The 19,991-nt window shown below is 32.7% G+C and overlaps 1 protein-coding gene across 1 annotated transcript in view; it reads right to left on the bottom strand.

The window, feature by feature from the left end:
• Smp_211030 (protein phosphatase methylesterase 1 (S33 family)) overlaps positions 1 to 19,743 on the bottom strand; it is a gene marked incomplete at both ends in the record, with an annotated part of 28,258 nt that extends 8,515 nt beyond the window's left edge. The window contains 10 exons of the mRNA XM_018796566.1: positions 8,291 to 8,355; positions 10,030 to 10,326; positions 13,268 to 13,344; positions 15,931 to 16,021; positions 16,960 to 17,045; positions 19,157 to 19,225; positions 19,260 to 19,369; positions 19,403 to 19,495; positions 19,530 to 19,611; positions 19,685 to 19,743. Of these exons, the coding sequence (XP_018651695.1) occupies positions 8,291 to 8,355; positions 10,030 to 10,326; positions 13,268 to 13,344; positions 15,931 to 16,021; positions 16,960 to 17,045; positions 19,157 to 19,225; positions 19,260 to 19,369; positions 19,403 to 19,495; positions 19,530 to 19,611; positions 19,685 to 19,743 (1,029 nt within the window). The remainder of the gene's footprint in view (positions 1 to 8,290; positions 8,356 to 10,029; positions 10,327 to 13,267; positions 13,345 to 15,930; positions 16,022 to 16,959; positions 17,046 to 19,156; positions 19,226 to 19,259; positions 19,370 to 19,402; positions 19,496 to 19,529; positions 19,612 to 19,684) is intronic.
• Between the last annotated feature and the right edge of the window lie 248 nt (positions 19,744 to 19,991).

The raw sequence follows: 19,991 nt of genomic DNA, 5'->3' as shown, positions 1-19,991 counted from the left end.
GCAACAAGTTACTGTGGGAGACAACAAACCAGATTCCAGCGGCGGAAGAAATCAGGAAGAAGTGCTGGAAGTGGATTGGGTACACTTTGAGGAAATCACCCAATTGTGTCACAAGACAAGCCCTCACATGGAATCCTGAAGGTCAAAGGAGAAGAGGAAGACCAAAGAACACATTACGCCGAGAAATTGAGACAGACATGAGAAGAATGAACAAGAACTGGATAGAACTAGAAAAGAAGGCCCAGGACAGAGTGGGTTGGAGAATGCTGGTCGGCGGCCTATGCTCCATTGGGAGTAACAGGCGTAAGTAAGTACTACTAAGTGCGCAGGACTGACCTCAAATTCCACGCAAATAAATAGATATTGAAAAACAGAACCGCTAGCCTAGTGAGGTTGTGAATGCATAAAACAATAAATTAGGATTATAATTTATAAATAAACTATTTAACCGAAATGGTATAACTATGATTTACATGTAACGTGACAAATTTTTAATTAATGATAAGTAATTATATGTAGTTGTGTACAATGACGATTACCATTAGCTTTTGTGAATATCATTGTAAATAATGACATACAGAATGTAGTATTTTGTTCTACTTGAAGTAAAGAAATCGAGTTTATTTATTTATTTATTTAAACACATAAATATAGGTACAAGCAGGTGGTTTTCTTAGGGGGCCACACCCCGAGCCTTTGACCTAAAGGTCTGATCCATAAGGCAGTGGAGCATCGTGAGGAGATGCAGTCCCATGGTAGCCGGTGACCAACGATTAATTCATACGCTATTTGTTCCCTCATGATACTAGAGCCCATGTGCACCATTGGTTTGGAATCAGTTTTCCAACTCCCCTAGGTGAATTTTTCGTGTCCACCAACCCGGTTAGAGCGCTGGACATTCGCTTTTCGTCCACTCAATTTCGTAAACAACAGTAATGCCACGAGAAGGCAGTGAGTAGGACTTCCCTGGCAGAGTATTTTATTCAAGATAGAAAGATGATACACAGTATATAAAAAAAATGAGAAAACATCATTAAACAAGATAATAAGATCGATACAATTGCACGTCTATATGGAAATATTAGAAAATAATAGAGTATGGAAATAGTAGTTCAATGTAATATTATTGAACCCAAAATAGTATGACTGAAGTCTGCCCACATTTTTATTGGGAATAAAATTAAATAATAAATGAAAATATGTTTCTTTCTATTTCGTCATATATATATATATATCTTTTTGACTTGCTGTTTGCATGTGTCCGAAATTGGTTAGCTAATTATTTAACTATGATTTCTAGGCGTTAGATTACAGTGTTATTAACAATCCAGTATCTTTTTCACCGCTGTTTGTCAATGTTCTAGTATTTTGCAGAACCATTCATACCAAAAATTCATTTAGGAAAACACAATAGTTATGATTTTCATTTCGATCGTTATTTTTCTAATAGTCTCTCGTTTTCTCTTATGTATTTGTGTGTTTGTTTGTCTAGTTATGTACGTAGGAATGCTGTGGTATATACATAATGTCATGAACAACCTCTGTTAATTTAATCAGACAACACACACACATGTTACTTTTGCATGTATGATAAGAAAACCGGAAAAAATGTAGTACGTCGAATAAAAAAAACGTCGGCAGGTTTACGCTACTACGTTTGTTACAACATAGCACAGTGCCATACAACATAACACAACCTCCTCAACATAACATTCGTAAACATTTATGGAACTATTGTTTTCTTAAACTTTTATGTCAGTCATATTCACCTGACAACGAACAATGAAGAAAAACCATGAAGTTTATTATTAATTGTCGTTGAAAATTTTCTTTCTTAAATGTATATATACAGTCCCTGCAGTGGGATAAAGAGATTGTGGTTTGGAAGAGTAATTTACATACTAACAGATAGCAGATTCAATAAATTCAGTAACAAAAAAATCGATGAAAGTTTACCAGCTATACAATTGATGAATAGGAATTTATACTAAAAGTAACCAATGCAACGTAACATAGAACAAACTGATAACTGAATAAAAAGATCAATAGTTCAAACACTAATAATGATAACACAAAAATATACCAATATTCAGTTTTATTCAGTTGAGTATTCAATAGAACGAAGCGGAAGGTGTTAGAATTACTCGAAAGCAGCAATAAATAATATAATGAAATGGCATATGGTAGCGCATCGATTACACTCTATTGAGATTCTTGAGTAATTTGCCATTATTCGGTATAGAAAAATTCTTTTGTCATCAGTAATGTTATTTTCATAGTAAACCACTTTATTGCATTTACTTTTTTCCCTGGAGTAAGCGCAAAATACATTGGGTATGTATATTTAAACGATTATTTTAGTAGCATTAGTATACCAAGTATGCATCTATACTGAATACAGTTTGAATGCAAAACATAACATTAAAATTTCCTTATATGATGAAAGCATATATTCATCGATGAGAAACCTATTTAGAAGAGACAATACAAACAAGAAAACCTGATTCACCTGAATCTTACTCTACATTATATGATCCCTGTTAGTCTTTGGAGACTAATACACATTAACGATATATACTATCTAGTATAAAGTGTACTAATATTTGTCGCTTTTCCGAATGACTATCAAAGAATTCAATGGCAAAGTATAATTTTAAGCAATCGTTATTCAGCTTAATTTTTTTGTATATAGACTAATGATACTACCGGAATGTTCATAATGAAAAGGACAGTTAGCTAATGCAAGTACTAACACTGATGAAGAGGATCCACAATTTAAAGAAGCAAAATGTGGATTTAGTCCAGAGTAGGGTTATACGCAATAAACAAAGAAAATGGTTAAAAAAGGAACTGAAACTAATAAGCAAATTGAATTTATATAAAAGTACATAGAAATATTACCAAGAATGTTACAGTTATGATTCAATACTTAGTACTAGAATTAATCTCCTTCACTTTTTTACTAATGAATGCCTTGTTTTCTATACAAGTTCTAGTGTAGGCTTACAAAAACCTGCAACATAAATTAGTGGTATTCTAATGCATGCCACTCATGTTGACAGGTATAAGTAGTATGTAACACTATTCAGAAGTGGAATGCCTGGCAGCAGAAGATTGAAAAGATCGAATTGAAGCCAACAGAGATGTAAACAGAGAAAAATTGTAATGACAACAGGTATTAGGGAACGATGAAGTTTGTAAGAGGGAAGTGATGGAAGATGTGAAAATGATGTATTTAATGCATGATTTTCATATTTTACAGAGACACTGTATTTTGCATTAAACAATAAATTGGTTTCCCCCACTAAGACTCCGTTCAAAACAGTATGATTACAGGTCTTCCTAGATATATACTCTCTATATTCTGATTGGATGATATGAAACCACAACTATATCTTTTGTCATGACAAACCCATAATTTAGTGTTTTGAATTTAAACATTCATACTACTAATACTACTACCAACCTCCAAATTATGTGAATAAAAACAATAAACATTCAAAACGATTTCGATATGTGGTCGACAGTCACTAGAATGCAAAGAAGAACAGTGACTAAGCAAGCATAATAATGATAATAATAAACATGAGGAAAAAATAAACCCATCCAGATATAGAAATACCCCTTACTTTAAACGAACTAAAACAGGAAGAACGAAAAGAAAAGACAGACAAACCATCATCACATGCACAGCATCAAATAAAGACAGGCTACGTAATTAATAAATGGAGAGAAGTCAAATAAGCCAAACATGACTATGTATGAATACAAAAAAGGATGCAGTAAAAACAAAAAACAGATACGCTTTTATTGTCAAGTCGGTAAAAGTATAACATACTGACGACATTGGGTGACGTGTCAGCCAATCAGAAAACGCTCCCTAGTTATAAAACAAGTAACAACACAAAGCAATGAAATAACAGTGGGATTAGGGTGCATCCTAATTATACTGATAGATATAAGTAGTATGTAGCGGCAATCGGATGCGAAATGCCTGACAGCAGAAAAGTGAATTAAAGAGAACAGAAAGGGAAACAGAACAATTGTAATAACGACAGAATTGAAAGAATCATGAAGTATGTGAAGGATAACTGTAAGAAGATGTGAGAATAATGTATGGTTTTCATATTTTACTAAACCACTGTGTAATTTTGCACTAAACAATAGATCGGTTATCCTCACCAAGTCTTCGTGCACTACAGAATAATTGCTGTGGTCGAATGATTAACCTCCATATGTCAAATTATCCCATGTAGTAAAGAAAAACAGTCATGCTTACGAATCTATATACATATTAGGAGTTGTGCAAGTGTTGTCACCTTATGGATTTTTGGTCACCAACTGACACCAGTTATGACGCAAAAAGGTTAGGGTTAGGTACTGAAAGTCAAACTGGAGTTTTGATTGAGGCTTATGAACTAGGGTCAGGGTTTTTAACACGAACTGACATCAGCTATAATGCACTGCTTTGCAACCTTTCTATTTACAAACTTCAGAAACTTTATGTTGAGATTCGAAGTAAGAGTAAGAAAATTATTCAACACTCTTGATTACGCAATGAACGGAATCAAGTACTTTATCATACAATCTGCCTTAGTACCGAGTATGTTATGTAATTTAGCTCGAGCACCACCATTACTAGTTGCATAATAGATATTCTTATAAATTTCAAGCATTTTAGGAATCAAATATTGTCAAATTTCACTTAGTTTATAATAAACTATAAGTTTTTCCTCACTGCAATTTAAATTTCCCTCAAAATACATGAGTCTTTATCCTTATTCTGATTGGGTAAACCAAGGGCATCAATATATTATGCTTTTACCGTCAAATCTTTGAGGTATATTCTTTCCCGTTAAAAAAAGAACGAAGAATATGATATCGTCCATACATTATGTAATATCACCTGACGATCACTAATATGAAAAAGGAATATAGGGAAAATGAAAAATATAAACCAGAAAACAAAAAGGATGCAACGTAGATAACAGAAGAAAGAAGGGGACATCCCTAATATTTATGTATATAATCATACATATATTTTTTTAAATAGGTTAAAAAAGTAAAAATCATCCAGAGACAACTTAAATATGACGGGTACAAATAAGAGGTCTTAATTGATTAGAAATTGAGTAACTGAAAACCTAATTTTCTCCCAAGTCATTTTATCATGTTGATTTCGTGTTAATGTTTTGTAAGTAAGTATATCATTTTACCACCTAAAAAAAAACTTAGTCTTTTAGCTAGTGGTTTTATTTTTGATTCCAATCCAATAGGGGACATGTTAAAAATTTGCTCACCAAATAATGAAAGCTTTCTCACTATAACTTATGCGGTTTAAACTATTCGGTGAACAAAATTTACGTATATCAACAAACACTGATCAATATTTAGATGTCAATAATAACAAAATAATTCCCACTTTATTAATAATAATTCCCAGGAACAAATTGAACTACTTACATACAGCAGGAAAACAACGTATTCAGAATAAAACGTACAATGAAAGACCAATCAATCAATTATAAACAATATAAAAAGGAGCATGCCATATTATAGCAAGAGAAAGATAAAGTGTTAGAAAACAAAGTAGACAAAGTGATAAAACCAATAATAGTAGAAAATAGGATATAAAAATATATTTTAAAAGAAAACAAACAGAATAACACTAAGTTTCAGAGGAAGATAAAAAATAAATGAATTTTTACCATGAACACCGATTCTTACCTGTTTAAAAAATTTTAGGTAGTTAGAGGATTGGAAAAAAGTTCTGAAGCTATGTTTCTTGTTAAATGTCACTCTTCAATAACCCATACTCATGTATCTTATTCAACAAAATCCAATCAATATCAAAGAACTACACAAACATGAGTATGGTTACTACTACTATAACTTAGTGTTAAATCAGTGTAGAACTACATTTTTTTAAAAATCTCTAAGAAATCTGCTAACATGGTATCATTTGATGTTCCAGTATCATAACTATCATAGAAGATAAAAAAAACGAACAAATAAATTTACAAGTTGAATAACAGTATTATTATTATCATTATTAAAATACCTATATTGATTGTTCAAGAATCTGACCGAGCTTCAGTGAATCGATTGCGTACTAGAAATCTAGCCAGGCATTCCGCAACCTAAATAAAATGGAAATTATTTTTTTAAGAAAACCATAAATTATGGTGAAATAATTGTTTTAATAGATTAGACAAGATATAAAACACAACTAATTATACTGTCAACCAAATACAAAGATATATGAAACTAAAGCATTTCAATGTGGTACGATATATATATATATATATATATATATATATAAAGACTCAGACGAGACAAAAAATAAACAATTGTTTTCATTGAAATCATGAACCGATCAATGTTAGACCACCATTGGAAACCTAGAGGCACTGGCTTGCACAATATCGTGAATTGATTGAAGTAAGACACTAACATTGCCGGCTCAGTGGTCTAGAGGTTAGGCGTTCATACAAGACTGAAAGTCCTTGTTTCGAGTCCTGCATGCGGGATCATGAATGCGCACTGCTCACCAGTCCCATACAAGGAAAAAACGGCCGTCCAGCGCTTCCAGGTTTTTAATGGTGGTCTAACATTGATTATATCATGATTTAAATGAAATTCAATAATCTTCACAACCCCAAACTAAAAATAATTGGTTGGAAGCCGTCCCCATTAACTTAAATGAATTTCGACGCTAGGTGAAGAAGCCAAGAGAGTTTGGTGACGTCTTTTTCCGTGTAATTTAATACAATGCAACGAATGCGAGCCTTAAACTAACTCAACTTTAAAACAATAAGTAACCTATAGACGATATGGCTGGATTTTTAAAAAAACGAACATACATTTTTTTCGTGAGAGGCTTTTGTTAATGTAACGAACGAAATCCCTTTTTAAAAAATATAATTGTGAATTCCTAAATCCAACAAAAACGACCTAGTTATGGCCTATAGAAATCCATGAGAACTAAAAGATTAGGCAAACACAACATTGACCACGAGTCAGTGATAAAACAATGTCCTAAAGGAGGTCAGTCACGACCCGGACAGCTTATTAGTAACGTTCTAGACCGTAAAACTGGATGACTCGGGGTTTAAGTACGACAGGGGGTGTCAGTTTCATTAGTATTATAGGAACGCCTTATTAACTAATGCCAGCTAGCACGAAATCGAAGTACGGAATTTCTTGTTCGCCACCTCCAACCCAAAAATATCAAATCATAGTGGACATCGTATGGAGTCCCTTAAACTGTTGGTTATATTTTACCATGATCAATCGAATTCGATCAGAGCTAAAAGACTAGACAAACACAATATTGGTAACTACCCAGTGATCAAACAATTTTACCTAGTTATAGTATTCTAAGAACTATGACTATAGTATTCCGATTTATTTGCTTCAAGGATAATACGTTCGATACAGATACGAATGACTGGACTATGTTTGCGTATTTCATTTTAAAGTTTTCAACCGAGACGAAACAAGAATCTCTTTCCACTTTTAAAAAGGCCTTTCAGCATTTAATATGAACAACGCTCACTAGGATATTAAGCTGCATACTTTTTGTTGTGTTAAGTGTACATGCAATATTTTTCCAGAGAAAACAACCTTACTCTTATACTTTAAGGTTTCTAGATACATACTTTTATATAAAAGAATACAAAAAAACCATACAAATCAATAAAACGATACACATATAAGTTTATAAGTATAACTATTGACTAAATGATAAGAAATTAAAATAGAATATAAGAGTGACACTGATATTACATCCATAGATTTGGAAAACATATGTCAAAATGACACATGTTTGGTCATACGAAACAAAAAGTGAACGATAGTGGGTTTTAAGTTGAAAACTGAGGCAAACTAACAAGTCAATTTGTTTGCGGTGTAATGTAATGATCCAGATATAAAGTTCGCTTCAAATTTCATTTTAAAAACTTAGTGCTGTAAAAAATCTACGTAATACGGATCAATGTACCTACGGTTGTGTAACAGACAATAATACTTTACGGTTGGTTAAACCCGAGCAGCCGCAGTATAGATAGAATTTGTGACCATGAGAAAAAAATGTCAGATGTATTGACTACTAGATATACAGACACTTATTGTCACAACACAAATGTAACCGGTCAATAGACCATATACATCATTATGTCGACATACAGCAATAAAAAACGAAAAAGCGACACAACAACTGTCAAATACTTTTCAATACATCAACAGGCACCTACTGAGGAAGACAACAAGAAAAAAAACTATAACTTACTCTATCTGGAGTATCCTCTTGAACAGCATGACCAGCGCGAGGGAACAGTTGAACCTGAAATTTACCTAAAAAAAACTGTATTGTATGAATATAAATTGTAAAATATGTACTTGAGAGATGAACCAAACAGAATTGAGAATTAGACTTCACCTTTTTAAAGTCCGAATATAACGAGTAGTAGAAATAAATTTCAAGACTCTTCAAAATATTTAAAGTGATAGCCGAAAATTGATTTTTGTCACCATAGAGTAAAAATGATGGCCTTGAATGAATTAAAAATTCAGTTTTTTCTCTGTAAATTGTATGCAATACACAAATCGACACTATGTCTATATTCCAACCTTAAACATTCAATACTGAAATAAGTGTTAAACTGGTAACACTACATTTCATGAACAAACTAGTCAGACAGCACCTCGTATTTTTGCATGAAATTCATTCACCCATATAACTGCAGAAGATTTCGGGACTGATGATTTATGGGAAGTGAATGCATCTGCTCCATTGAAATCGATTTGGAGCCATATCATCCAATATCTTCAACTATAGACTAGGATAATCGCCTGAGTACTAACCAGGTAGTAGTCAGTACCTACCTACACAGCTCATACAACCTGAATATCAATATTGATGACAATAATACATATCACTAATATTACGAAGTAAATATTCATGTACTTACTAATTGATCATTTATCACTCAAACACTAATAAAAAATAGATGTTCAGGAAAGGAGATTCGCTTAAACCTTTTTTTATAAATAGCTATTGCCGCTAAATACTTGAAACGATTTGAGATCTATTACTATTCTATCTTGTGTCCGTCATTAAATAACAGAATTAAGAACTTTTAAGGCTGTCTAGTCTTAAAAGTTAAATCGTTGCCTAGGTATATGTCCAAGAAATCGAGGAGCATTTTGTCTCTATATCCTTCCGAAAAACATATACTACAACATATACATGTAAACTAACAAAAATAGGTTTGATAAAAATATGTAAACATCTGATTTCAGATATATGTTTTATACAGTGGGATTAATTTACCATAAGGGATGCTGGTTTTTAGTATGGTGCTTATTCTTCGACTTGCACTGTTTACCATACGATTGATCATAAAAAAAGAGATTTATGCTTATTTTTGTATTTCAGTTATAAACTTATCCACAAACTTCAGAGAATAACTCTTCCCTTGAGCTTTGTTTTTCAGATGACACAGAAGTCTCTGATTTTGGTTTCTTTTAACTAAAATGTTTTAACTCAGATGAACGTAAACTTGTTTATCACTAAGAAAATTATTAAAACTGGCATGATAATTAATGAGGTTGATTTCTAGAAAAAAATATTATTCATGATCCTTAGCTTTACAAATATACATGATACAGTCAAAAGAAATTCATGACACAAGACATAAATCTTGTCACTTTTTATACAATATGCTTCATGCGTTAACTCATTAACATACGCATATATAATGTTTAATCAATATGAACAGAATAAATGAAAGAACCGTGTAGGACGAAATGATACAAAGTGATATTAACGTTAGTGCTATTAAGTATATTAATTTTATTACCTGCCCCAGCTAATCTCCAAACCTGAAGCACTACACATGACTTGAAGCTAGAATAACAATCTATATATCTTGTCTGTACTGTATTTAAATCATAATGATCATGGTAATTCACTGGTTTATTTTGCTAAAATAACGACAATAATAGGATAAAACATTTAATACAAACCTTGCATTTGCCCAATGGTTAAATCTTTATCCAATCGATCAGCATCAGCTAATAGAAGTAATTTTGGTTCAGGTATTGATAGAAATAGTTTAGACAAACCAGAAAACCATTCTTTCCAAAATGGTTGTGTTTTAATTAAATCTATTCGCCAAGTATACTGTGGACAATTTGATTGACATGTTACTAAATCAGAATGTTTTGAAATAGTAGAAGAAGTAGTAAAAGAAGGAAGTGTACTACCACTTATTGAATGAATAGATTCTCCAGTAGATTGGCTAGAAAATTTAGACGAATTCACTGATACATTTTCTGTATTGTGTTGTAAACTGCCAGCATCATTACAACAGATAGGAAGCTATAAAAGTATGTTTGAACAAAACACGGTCTAAACAGAATGTGACAAAACATAATGAACAACACAGAAAAATCTAAGAAACGTTTAATGAAATCAATCGTATAGAGTTAAGTCTTCAACTAGTTCAATTAACCAACTAAGAACAATAATGAAATTCAAAAACCATGATATCAGTTGTACGAACAGAATGGCATCATGCCTTCTAACTTACAAAGAAGTTTCTAAAATAAACAACCAAGATTGTGACAAAGTTTCGATCAATTCCATGGCATTATAGGTAGTGTCTCAGCAACATTTCCAATAAACTAATAACCGATGCAAGACTTTTATTGTACGTCTATGATATAATTTAACTTACCAAATCATAGTCCTATTGTACATCAAAGATTAAATTGTATTAAAATATTTAACATTGATATGCACCTTAAACTCACGGATCGATCTAGGTAAAAATGAACCAAATGTAAGTAGTTTTTGTGAGTATCGCTGTTTCCTGATATCTTAAAGACAACAGGCAAAGATAAATAACTTATTTGGTCCAATATGTTCATGATAGAATTTTATGATTCATACCATTTAAGGTAAAGTTACCAGTACAATGTTTTGATACTAACCTGTAGATTCATTGATTTCTTTGTCTGAATTGATGGATATTAAGTACGCCGTGAATCACATAAATTAGAATATGTTACCGCTTTATTTAGTAAGGATAGAAAAAACCCGGTTAATTAGTTGAATAACAGTATTACAGCAGAATCCTCCATAGATTATTTAGCTTGTCATTGTGACTGAGTTAAACTATAATATCGATGCTGTATATATAAAAGATGATTTCTCATCAGTTCTGAAACGGTGCTTTTCTTATAACTATAAACATAAAGGTAATCTAGATCCATCTTTCCTAAAGCTATTCAATCGTTACTAAAAATAAGCCCCAGCCACTGTAGGCCTCTAAACAGGAAAACCATGAATTATTTGTTTCCCATAATATTTATTGATCAGGCAATCAATTACAGCTGTTAGAAAGATGTGAGCAGCAATGAAGTAAGTTTTAACCAATTAGCGAACTTGTTATACCCAATAACAAACAAACTGTTTCAACACAAATGATGACAAATAAACTCGAAATCTCAACGCAGGAGTTAACGCAAATCTTTCCACTGAAAACGAATAGAAGCCAAACGTTTTCAAGGTGTACTATTTTTTATTATCTCGTATATAATCTGTACAGCAAGGGTCAGATGCTCCTGATGATTATAAGGATAACTCCTCTTTAGGTCTCAACTCCATTTTAACCATCGGAAACTCGATCAAAATGCTGATATCATTTGTTCTTGCTGATACAAACCTGTTAGGAGGATAATTCCTTTGATTAATGAATGCTTGCGTCGTTATCAGGTAGGAGCATGTCAGTCAGTCAGCTACAACGTAGGACCAGGCACATATATGCATCGGTCCAAGTTGCCATACCTCGTTAGCACAACAAGATCAACACCGGATTCATAGTGGTTAATTTAGTGGTGGTGGTAGTATATAAATTATAGGTTGTATATAAGGATATAGTACAGGAAGGAAGAAAGTTATGAAGCAATTTTAATCTCAAGGTTAAAGGGAAGATAAAGAGTGTATACACCTACGCCATTGTGATCGATTCTGAGCCATGTCACCCAGAGCATGTTGATTAGTGCGTTTCGATCATACAATTCCAGATGTGTATATGTTTAAACAACAATAAAAAATATTTTTAAATCATTTAGAGGTAAATAGAACAGAACCCTCCTTTCTATGATAAAACAATATTCGCAAATAGAGGTCTCTAATTCCACATTTCTTATTCTAGCCCTACGAAATATTAAACCGGGAAATGCATGTTTATTTTCGCCGAAGACGTAAATTCAAACGCAATTTCGAAAATCTTCACCCCAATGTGCGTGTAACAAACAAAAGAGAGAGTGATTAATGACGCCGATATTCCCATCATAACCCCAGAATCAAGGTAAGTGTCGAGAATTCTGTCAACATTAATACAGTTGTAGTAATCACCTATCCTCTTTTGAGCACAGAATTCAATGTAAGATTTCATACTTTTCATCCTTCGATCACATTCAATTCCTTTTATGTTATACTTTTTATTTCATTCCTAATTATTTTCCCTCCCTTATTTTATTAATTTCTTCACTCACTCGCTGTGTAGACGTGGAATGTAACAGCGTGAACCGCGACATATTCATGTCAAGTCCCACACGACGTCGATGACTGGCTGACACAAAATAAGCAAAAAAACAGAATACAATGTTTGTACAACTTTAGCCAAGGATAGATGTGAATTATCAAAAGGGAGGAATACACATAAATTGCTGGATAACATTTCTTATTAACTAAAATCAACCAGTTGATGAGTAAAAGCAAGGAAGCATTCAAGATGAAAGCAAAAAAAATTAATTATCAATAAGAGAGCTATACACAAGGAGCAAAACACGACAACCGAAGTAAACTCAACACACTCACAACCACAAGAGCAACAAATTTATTCTGACTGAAAATACAAAAGACGATTGAACGTATACTTTACCAATAAATATCTCTTAGGAACGAAAACATTCCCAGTTATATAACTCGATAAATGAAATGGTGAAGTACATAAAAGTAGGAATTAAAGATAACTCACACTTGTTGAATTTTGATCAACTTCTAAATTATTTTGAGAATTGATTTGCGAACTTCTAGAGTTATCTATTTCTGAATCTTCAACCAATGGCTGACTTGATAATCGACTTACAGAGCAGACTCCACCATCTAACGTTGAAGTTAGAGAAGGAATAGACGGAACAGCTTTAGAAAGAACTGCAATCCCTGAATCTAGTTCGTTTGTTGCAGTCTGACCAGTTGTGATACGCTTTAACTGACCAGGGAAAGATACACGAGCTGAATTTACATTACGTATTTGCGAACTCCGAACGCTAGAAAATAAATGGAAAGTAATTAATGTGATTAAAGTAATAAATGTTAGCAGCTTTAAATTTGTGAAGGTTATCCAATCGATGACATGATCACCTGGAGGTTTACTTCATCAGGAAAACTAACTTAATAAGATGAGATTAAATATTACTCAGTAAGTATATGAAGATATGACATCAAAAACTCGATTGGTTGGAAAACCGTATTCATGAACACTACTTAACTACAATGACCATATTTTAAAACTGTAAGGTAAGAAGACTGTATAAACACCGAATATACACTTTCTCTTGGTGATAATTAGAAGCACACAGTAAAAAAATAAGTCGATATCATCCGTCTCGATTTCATCTATTTCGGAGGCCATATAGTGATTAGGTTGAGACATAACAACGAATCATATGCAAACCAGTACGTCTCATAGTTTTGATAAGTGGTCAAACAATACAAGTATATTAGATGAGAATCTCTCAATTTGGTATCAATACAAACACTTTCGATCCCAATTTAATTGTTCGTAAAAAATTCTATCCAATAATATTTGTCCGGTTTATGTCCTTCTTCGAAATATTTTATACCTGAAAATAGTTATATTTTGCTTCCTTATTTTAGCGTAAAAACCGAACCAAGAGCACTACTATATCACATTTTATTCAGTCATCTATATTGTATAGAAAAATAAATTTTACGATAACTGTGTTAAAGGTTGTTCTGTAGCAAAGGGCTACGAACGCTAATTAAGACTTATGAACAAAATTGAAAAGAAAATTATAATTAGTTGATAAACTAGACTTTTCAGGAAGAGAAAAGAACGGAGACAAACTTAAAATAACTGTGATGAGTTTCCAGTCAGTTTTCAACCATCAAGGAAATTGTTTTGTAAATGGATAGTTTGTGGAAAAGAAAACAATAATATAACTAAGCGCAAACAGATTTGATATCATTTATGAATTTATTAACATCTACTACAGATAGGTTACTCTGTCTGTAAATTGAAGAAAACTAATACATAAAAGCTCGTTCATACGAATGTAGATTAAACTTCTTTTCGAACACTTATAGGGATCCAAACAGATTGTTAAGAATCCACACATCGTTCCTGGTTAGGATTAAGTATTTAGGGTATGGATTGGGTATTTAGGGTTAGTTTTCCCAACACAAGCTGACATCAGGCACAACACGAAAGTGTTCTACAGTTATATGGGTGAATAAATTTCATGCAAAAATATGAGGTACTGTCTGACTAGTTTGTTCATGAAATGTAGTGTTACCAGTTTAACACTTATTTCAGTATTGAATGTTTAAGGTTGGAATATAGACATAGTGTCGATTTGTGTATTGCATACAATTTACAGAGAAAAAACTGAATTTTTAATTCATTCAAGGCCATCATTTTTACTCTATGGTGACAAAAATCAATTTTCGGCTATCACTTTAAATATTTTGAAGAGTCTTGAAATTTATTTCTACCGCTCGTCGAATTCTCGATCCTGATTAGCTTATTTTCTTACTATACTTCTACCGACTTTTATTCGCAACAAACAGATATAACTTTCCCTGTAATGACGATGGTAAGCAGTAAGAATAAATGTTCATATACTGAAGAGGGGTCAACAGGTATGTGGAATATAATTAAAATCATGAATATTACCAACTTATTTAAAATAAATCCCTTCAAATGTATCAAAACAAAGATCATCAACAAAATGTAATGATATCACATAGGATTCGATTTTATACAAATTAATACGACATATAATTGATATAGTGTGAAAGTAGACTATGTGCTTTAATGGCATTTGCAACAAAAATGTTAAAAGTACTAAATCTTTAATCAAATGTACACGAATCCCCATCTTAAGTGATTATCATACTGAATTAACATAATGTATCTAAGTGAAAATTGTTTATATTCTCACTAATAATAATAGTTACCGAATAGTATATCAGAATAAATCACAAATAAAAGGCTAAATGAACATGAAATATACCAACAAACAACAGTAAACAAAGATGAAATTTAACATTGACAAGAATGAACTCCAATCAGAAAGTCAATATTAAGGGATTAAAAACTGTGCAGAGGATTTAATTGCGAAATATGTTACTTGATACTGAATAAGCAATTAACTGGAGCCTTAAGTTTCAACAACAGTTCAATATGAACATCCAGCTCTTGAGATACAAAAATTCAATTCCTAAGTCAACAGTGACATTACTACTTCAGCTGAACGTATGTTGGAAACCTGTGAAGGTGGAACTCAATCAATCATCTTATCATCAAAGCAATTTTACGACAGTAAAGAGCACGAACTTAGAAAAATGATTAGAAGTACACGTTTATGTCACTTGATCACATGGGTATACCAACTGATAGTGTATGCAATCAATCGGATATTTAAAGCTTAAAAGTACATCCTTACATGAAGATGTACTTTACGTTATGAAGAAAAATGCTTTTTAACGCAAAAACGTATCACCATTATAAATTATAAAAATCAAAACATAAATAAATATAAGTAAATTATGAACATTATTCTGTAGAACTTTACCACCAGTGTTCTCTTCTGTAACAATGTTAAACTAACCTCCACTCAATTGCTTGAGGTAAAGAAAAAAAACTTTGAGGACGAGAACGTAAGAAGGCTGTCATGCCACGTAATGAGCTCAAAGCAGATCCTAAAAAATTTTAGAAAATTGATTTTCATGATTAAAACCAAGAATATATATACTAAGGATACATGTAACCCATATGCATTAGTTGCAAAACTGATGTTAAATACATTTAGGTGGATGCTATGTTTACTGTTACGCGGTATACAATCAGAAAGAAATCAGGTTAACCGACAGTTCCAAGATTTTTAATATTGATAACAATACGGCAAGCAATTGAAGCGCAGCAACAGAGAATCTAAGAGGACCACCTGCGTTAAAGAAATGGTGGTACAAGTACCGTTTGTCTGTCTCTTTCACCAGAATTCGAAGGTACGCACACTTGCTAGTATTCCATAATAATTATGGTTTTTGACCTAAAGGCAATATTTCGGCTAACCTCCCAAAATATCCTTTTATAACTTGCTTCGCTTGTTAAACCTAATAATTTAAATAACACTCAGGTAACTAAAAATATCACGGAGTTTAGATATGCAAGAATTGTTGATGAGATCAAGTCATTTTTAAACAAAAAAATTAGACTTCGTTGTTAGCTATAGGTTTCTGTCGTGTAGTGAAATCATAGATGATTCAGTAATTTTTAAAAAAGGCTTATAACTGGATGCGAGCTTTAAAAACTATTGTTTATTAATAAAATATAATTATATTAAGTTTAATTAACTTCTTGATCAGTTCAGTTGGATTTACCCAGCATTTGACATGCTGATCCTGACTCGGGATCAAGGCGTGGATATCAACATGGCATCAAGTTTTTAAGAGTTGACTCCAAACTTATAAAACCTAAATAATATAGTCCTTGTAAGTGAGGAAAGTAAATCCCCTGTTGTTTGAAAATGTATGTTACATTCGTGACTAAACAGTCCCACATGTTTAGACAATCAGACTCAAAGTAAAAGTAGAGAATTAATTGTACAATAACCATGTATAAGGAAAATTTTTATTACCTTCAACTACATCAATAACAACAAGACCAGCCAAGGAAGGGATAGTTCGCTTGCATGCCACATGTACTGCTACAGCTCCACCCATACTAAAATAAGGAAAAACAATGTTTTTTTAGCTTGGTAACCAGTACCACCGAAGATCTGAAAAATATATACCGACCGTGAATTATGTACATCGAAAGCTATTTACTTTTGTAGAAATATTGTCTGCCTCGATTACTATGTAGTAAACAATAAAAATTGGTCAAATAGGTAACAAATTTCAAAATTAAAAAATGAACAGTTCAAACACATCGATTATTTTACTAATGTTTGGAAAAAGATCTATGTAAAACGGATCCAGCAGAAAACTTCCAGTGTTTGATAACTAGAAGACGTGGCTTAATGATTCAGACGTTCGTCATTTGGCCACTAAATCTCTAGTCCGAACACCGCTCCACCTACTACTGTTAGTGTAACTGTGCAGTATACTTAGCCCCTACCTGGTGAATGAGTTAATTAATTAATCAAAAACAGGAATGATTTGTGAATATCTAAAGACTGATAGGGTGAAACTAAGAACAATCCTAATCCTTACATGCTGAGGTAACGAATATTACAAGGATTTATAATACTGTATTAGTATGTTTTACAACTATATGTACCGAGTAAACCATAAAAAACAAAATAAAAGTGATTAACGCTGAAAATGTTTGCAAAAAAGCACCCATGTGCTTTTAGACAATAAAGTTCGATGTAATATACAAATCTATTATCCTGTGAACAAAGAACAAATTCAGAAGACGAAATTCAGAGTCACAACCATACGTAGCGGAGACAATCTAAATCACCGAGCATTGCTTCTGTAAAAAATATAGAATTACTTTAATGTGAGTAATCGAATGAGTACAATTAATCCGAGTGTAATCCTACAGGTTCCCAACGACAAAACACTGCGGCACGAAAACAATGTCGTGTCCCTTAACACTACGTTAATAAAATGTACAATATACTTAAATATACACTGTATTTCTAAATTTCAGCAAACTTGAAAGCCAGAATACCTGACGAATTCCACATACTGAAGGGTATACTGAACTAAAGTCTCCACTTACACCTAAACAATCGGTCACAGAATTTTTCGTGAGGCCTTTAGTAAAAAACACTCCCACATTTCATGTCGGTGGAGCCGAATACTCCCTTCAGATTACAAAAGACTGTAACACTAAGGCCTCAGCATACGACTATGGTGTGAAACAGCACATAAATGACTAAGTTCGAAAAGATCAGTATTTTAAGCTAATGGACCCACAAACATTTAATTAAGCTTATTAGTTGAAGATGTTCCAAAATAAACCCTATAAGTTCAACTAATCTCCCACCTTATATTGGCTGAATGATTTCTACGTTGGTATGATTATAACAACTTCAAGATATTAAAAGACATACGGGAAATGAGTATGGCAAGAAAAGCGGAAGCAACACAAACTTTTCCCATAATTTCATATAAAATTATTTAATAGCCAAACTAACAGACATACGTGGTGCAGATCACGACCAAAACGCCTTTTCTGTTAAAAGTGGTGTAAATTAGTTATCGTGAGAGAATTTTTAGTTGACTTCGATTCAAATGGCTTGATAAACGAACAGTAAAACTGGAACCAGGTGATATAAAGAAGTTTATTGCTGATCACTCGCACAAATGGTCGCGATTAAAAATAACCGCACTTCTGAGCAAAAGCTACTAAGTATTATGTGAATAAACATGCATTAGTTTTTTTCATCCAAGGACAGCTTAAAAATGAGACAATTTTACGTGGAAGAGAACATAACATACTACGGTTCATCCTAATATAAAAAAGTTTGTTTGGAATTAGTAGTGATTGACTAGCACTGTATTCATAAACATTGATTAAATTTCAAGAAATTTGCCGGAATATTTCGAAAATGTGTGCAACAAATGAATAGCACCATAAGCCACAAGTATAAACTGGATTAGTAGCAATGACAATACACAACATTGCTAACAAATTTTTAGCCTCTAAAAACGATGCACACAACTCATAAGTAACTAAGGACACATTGTTATAATCTTCAGTTACTAAATAGTAAAAGCACCTTCAAGAGGTAAACCTAATATAATGTGACAAGAACTAATCAAAAAAATCAAAATATTTCGCAAATCTCAAACATCAACACAAGTTTTCGAGTCACTCACCTATGGCCCACAAGGATAATTGGCGGAGCCTCCATTGGATACATAGCGAATATTATTTTTATTATATCCCTTAAGTAAATTATGATTCTAGAAACGAGCGTACTTCGAGAGAGTGTCGATAGATAGGTCATCATCATTGGTGCACTTTGTATCGCCGTGGCCCCTCATATCTACTGCCAAGCATTGGCACTTAACTTGATCAGTAATAAGACTCTAAGCAAGTAACGTAGTAGCAAGAATACATACACTTAGAACCGCCCATGTTAAAGCTGAGAAACCACCACCATGTAAAAAGAAAAGGAGAGGCCCCTCAACACCTCGACGATAGATTCTAAATGTCTGGAATGGCGAAAATTACAATACATAGCCTTACTCCCCCTTCGAGTTCTATATCATCACGAATGTTAAAATATTCACTCCACTTCACAGGATCATAGCTTTCACCATTCCGTTCACTACAATGAAAAATTATGGGTCATATTTGCGCTTATGCAATTTATAAAAATAATAATGGCAATCAGGAATCACCTATTAAGTTGTTCTTTACATTTCCCATCAGAAGGGAGGACAGAAGAAACACTTGACATTTTGTATTTCCCACAACTCTATCATACACCACGAAACATCTTCAAATCTATCCACCCTTATTTTAGATGCTTTTTCAAAGTATTTTCAAAAGTGACTCATTTTATTGTTCTTAATTTTTGTTTAAATCGTTAAGCTAACGCAAAAGAACAAACATCATACTCGTTATCGCGCAAAGCGTTAGGTTACAGTGTATTTTACAATTCGTAAAACTAAGCTTAGTGTGCTCGAACTTTACAGTAAGCAGTTG

This window comes from Schistosoma mansoni, chromosome 4 (assembly GCF_000237925.1).
Source record: "Schistosoma mansoni strain Puerto Rico chromosome 4, complete genome".
NCBI lineage: Eukaryota > Metazoa > Platyhelminthes > Trematoda > Strigeidida > Schistosomatidae > Schistosoma > Schistosoma mansoni.
Note: the sequence above shows the minus strand (reverse complement) of the source record. Positions and strands in the feature narration are given on the sequence as shown.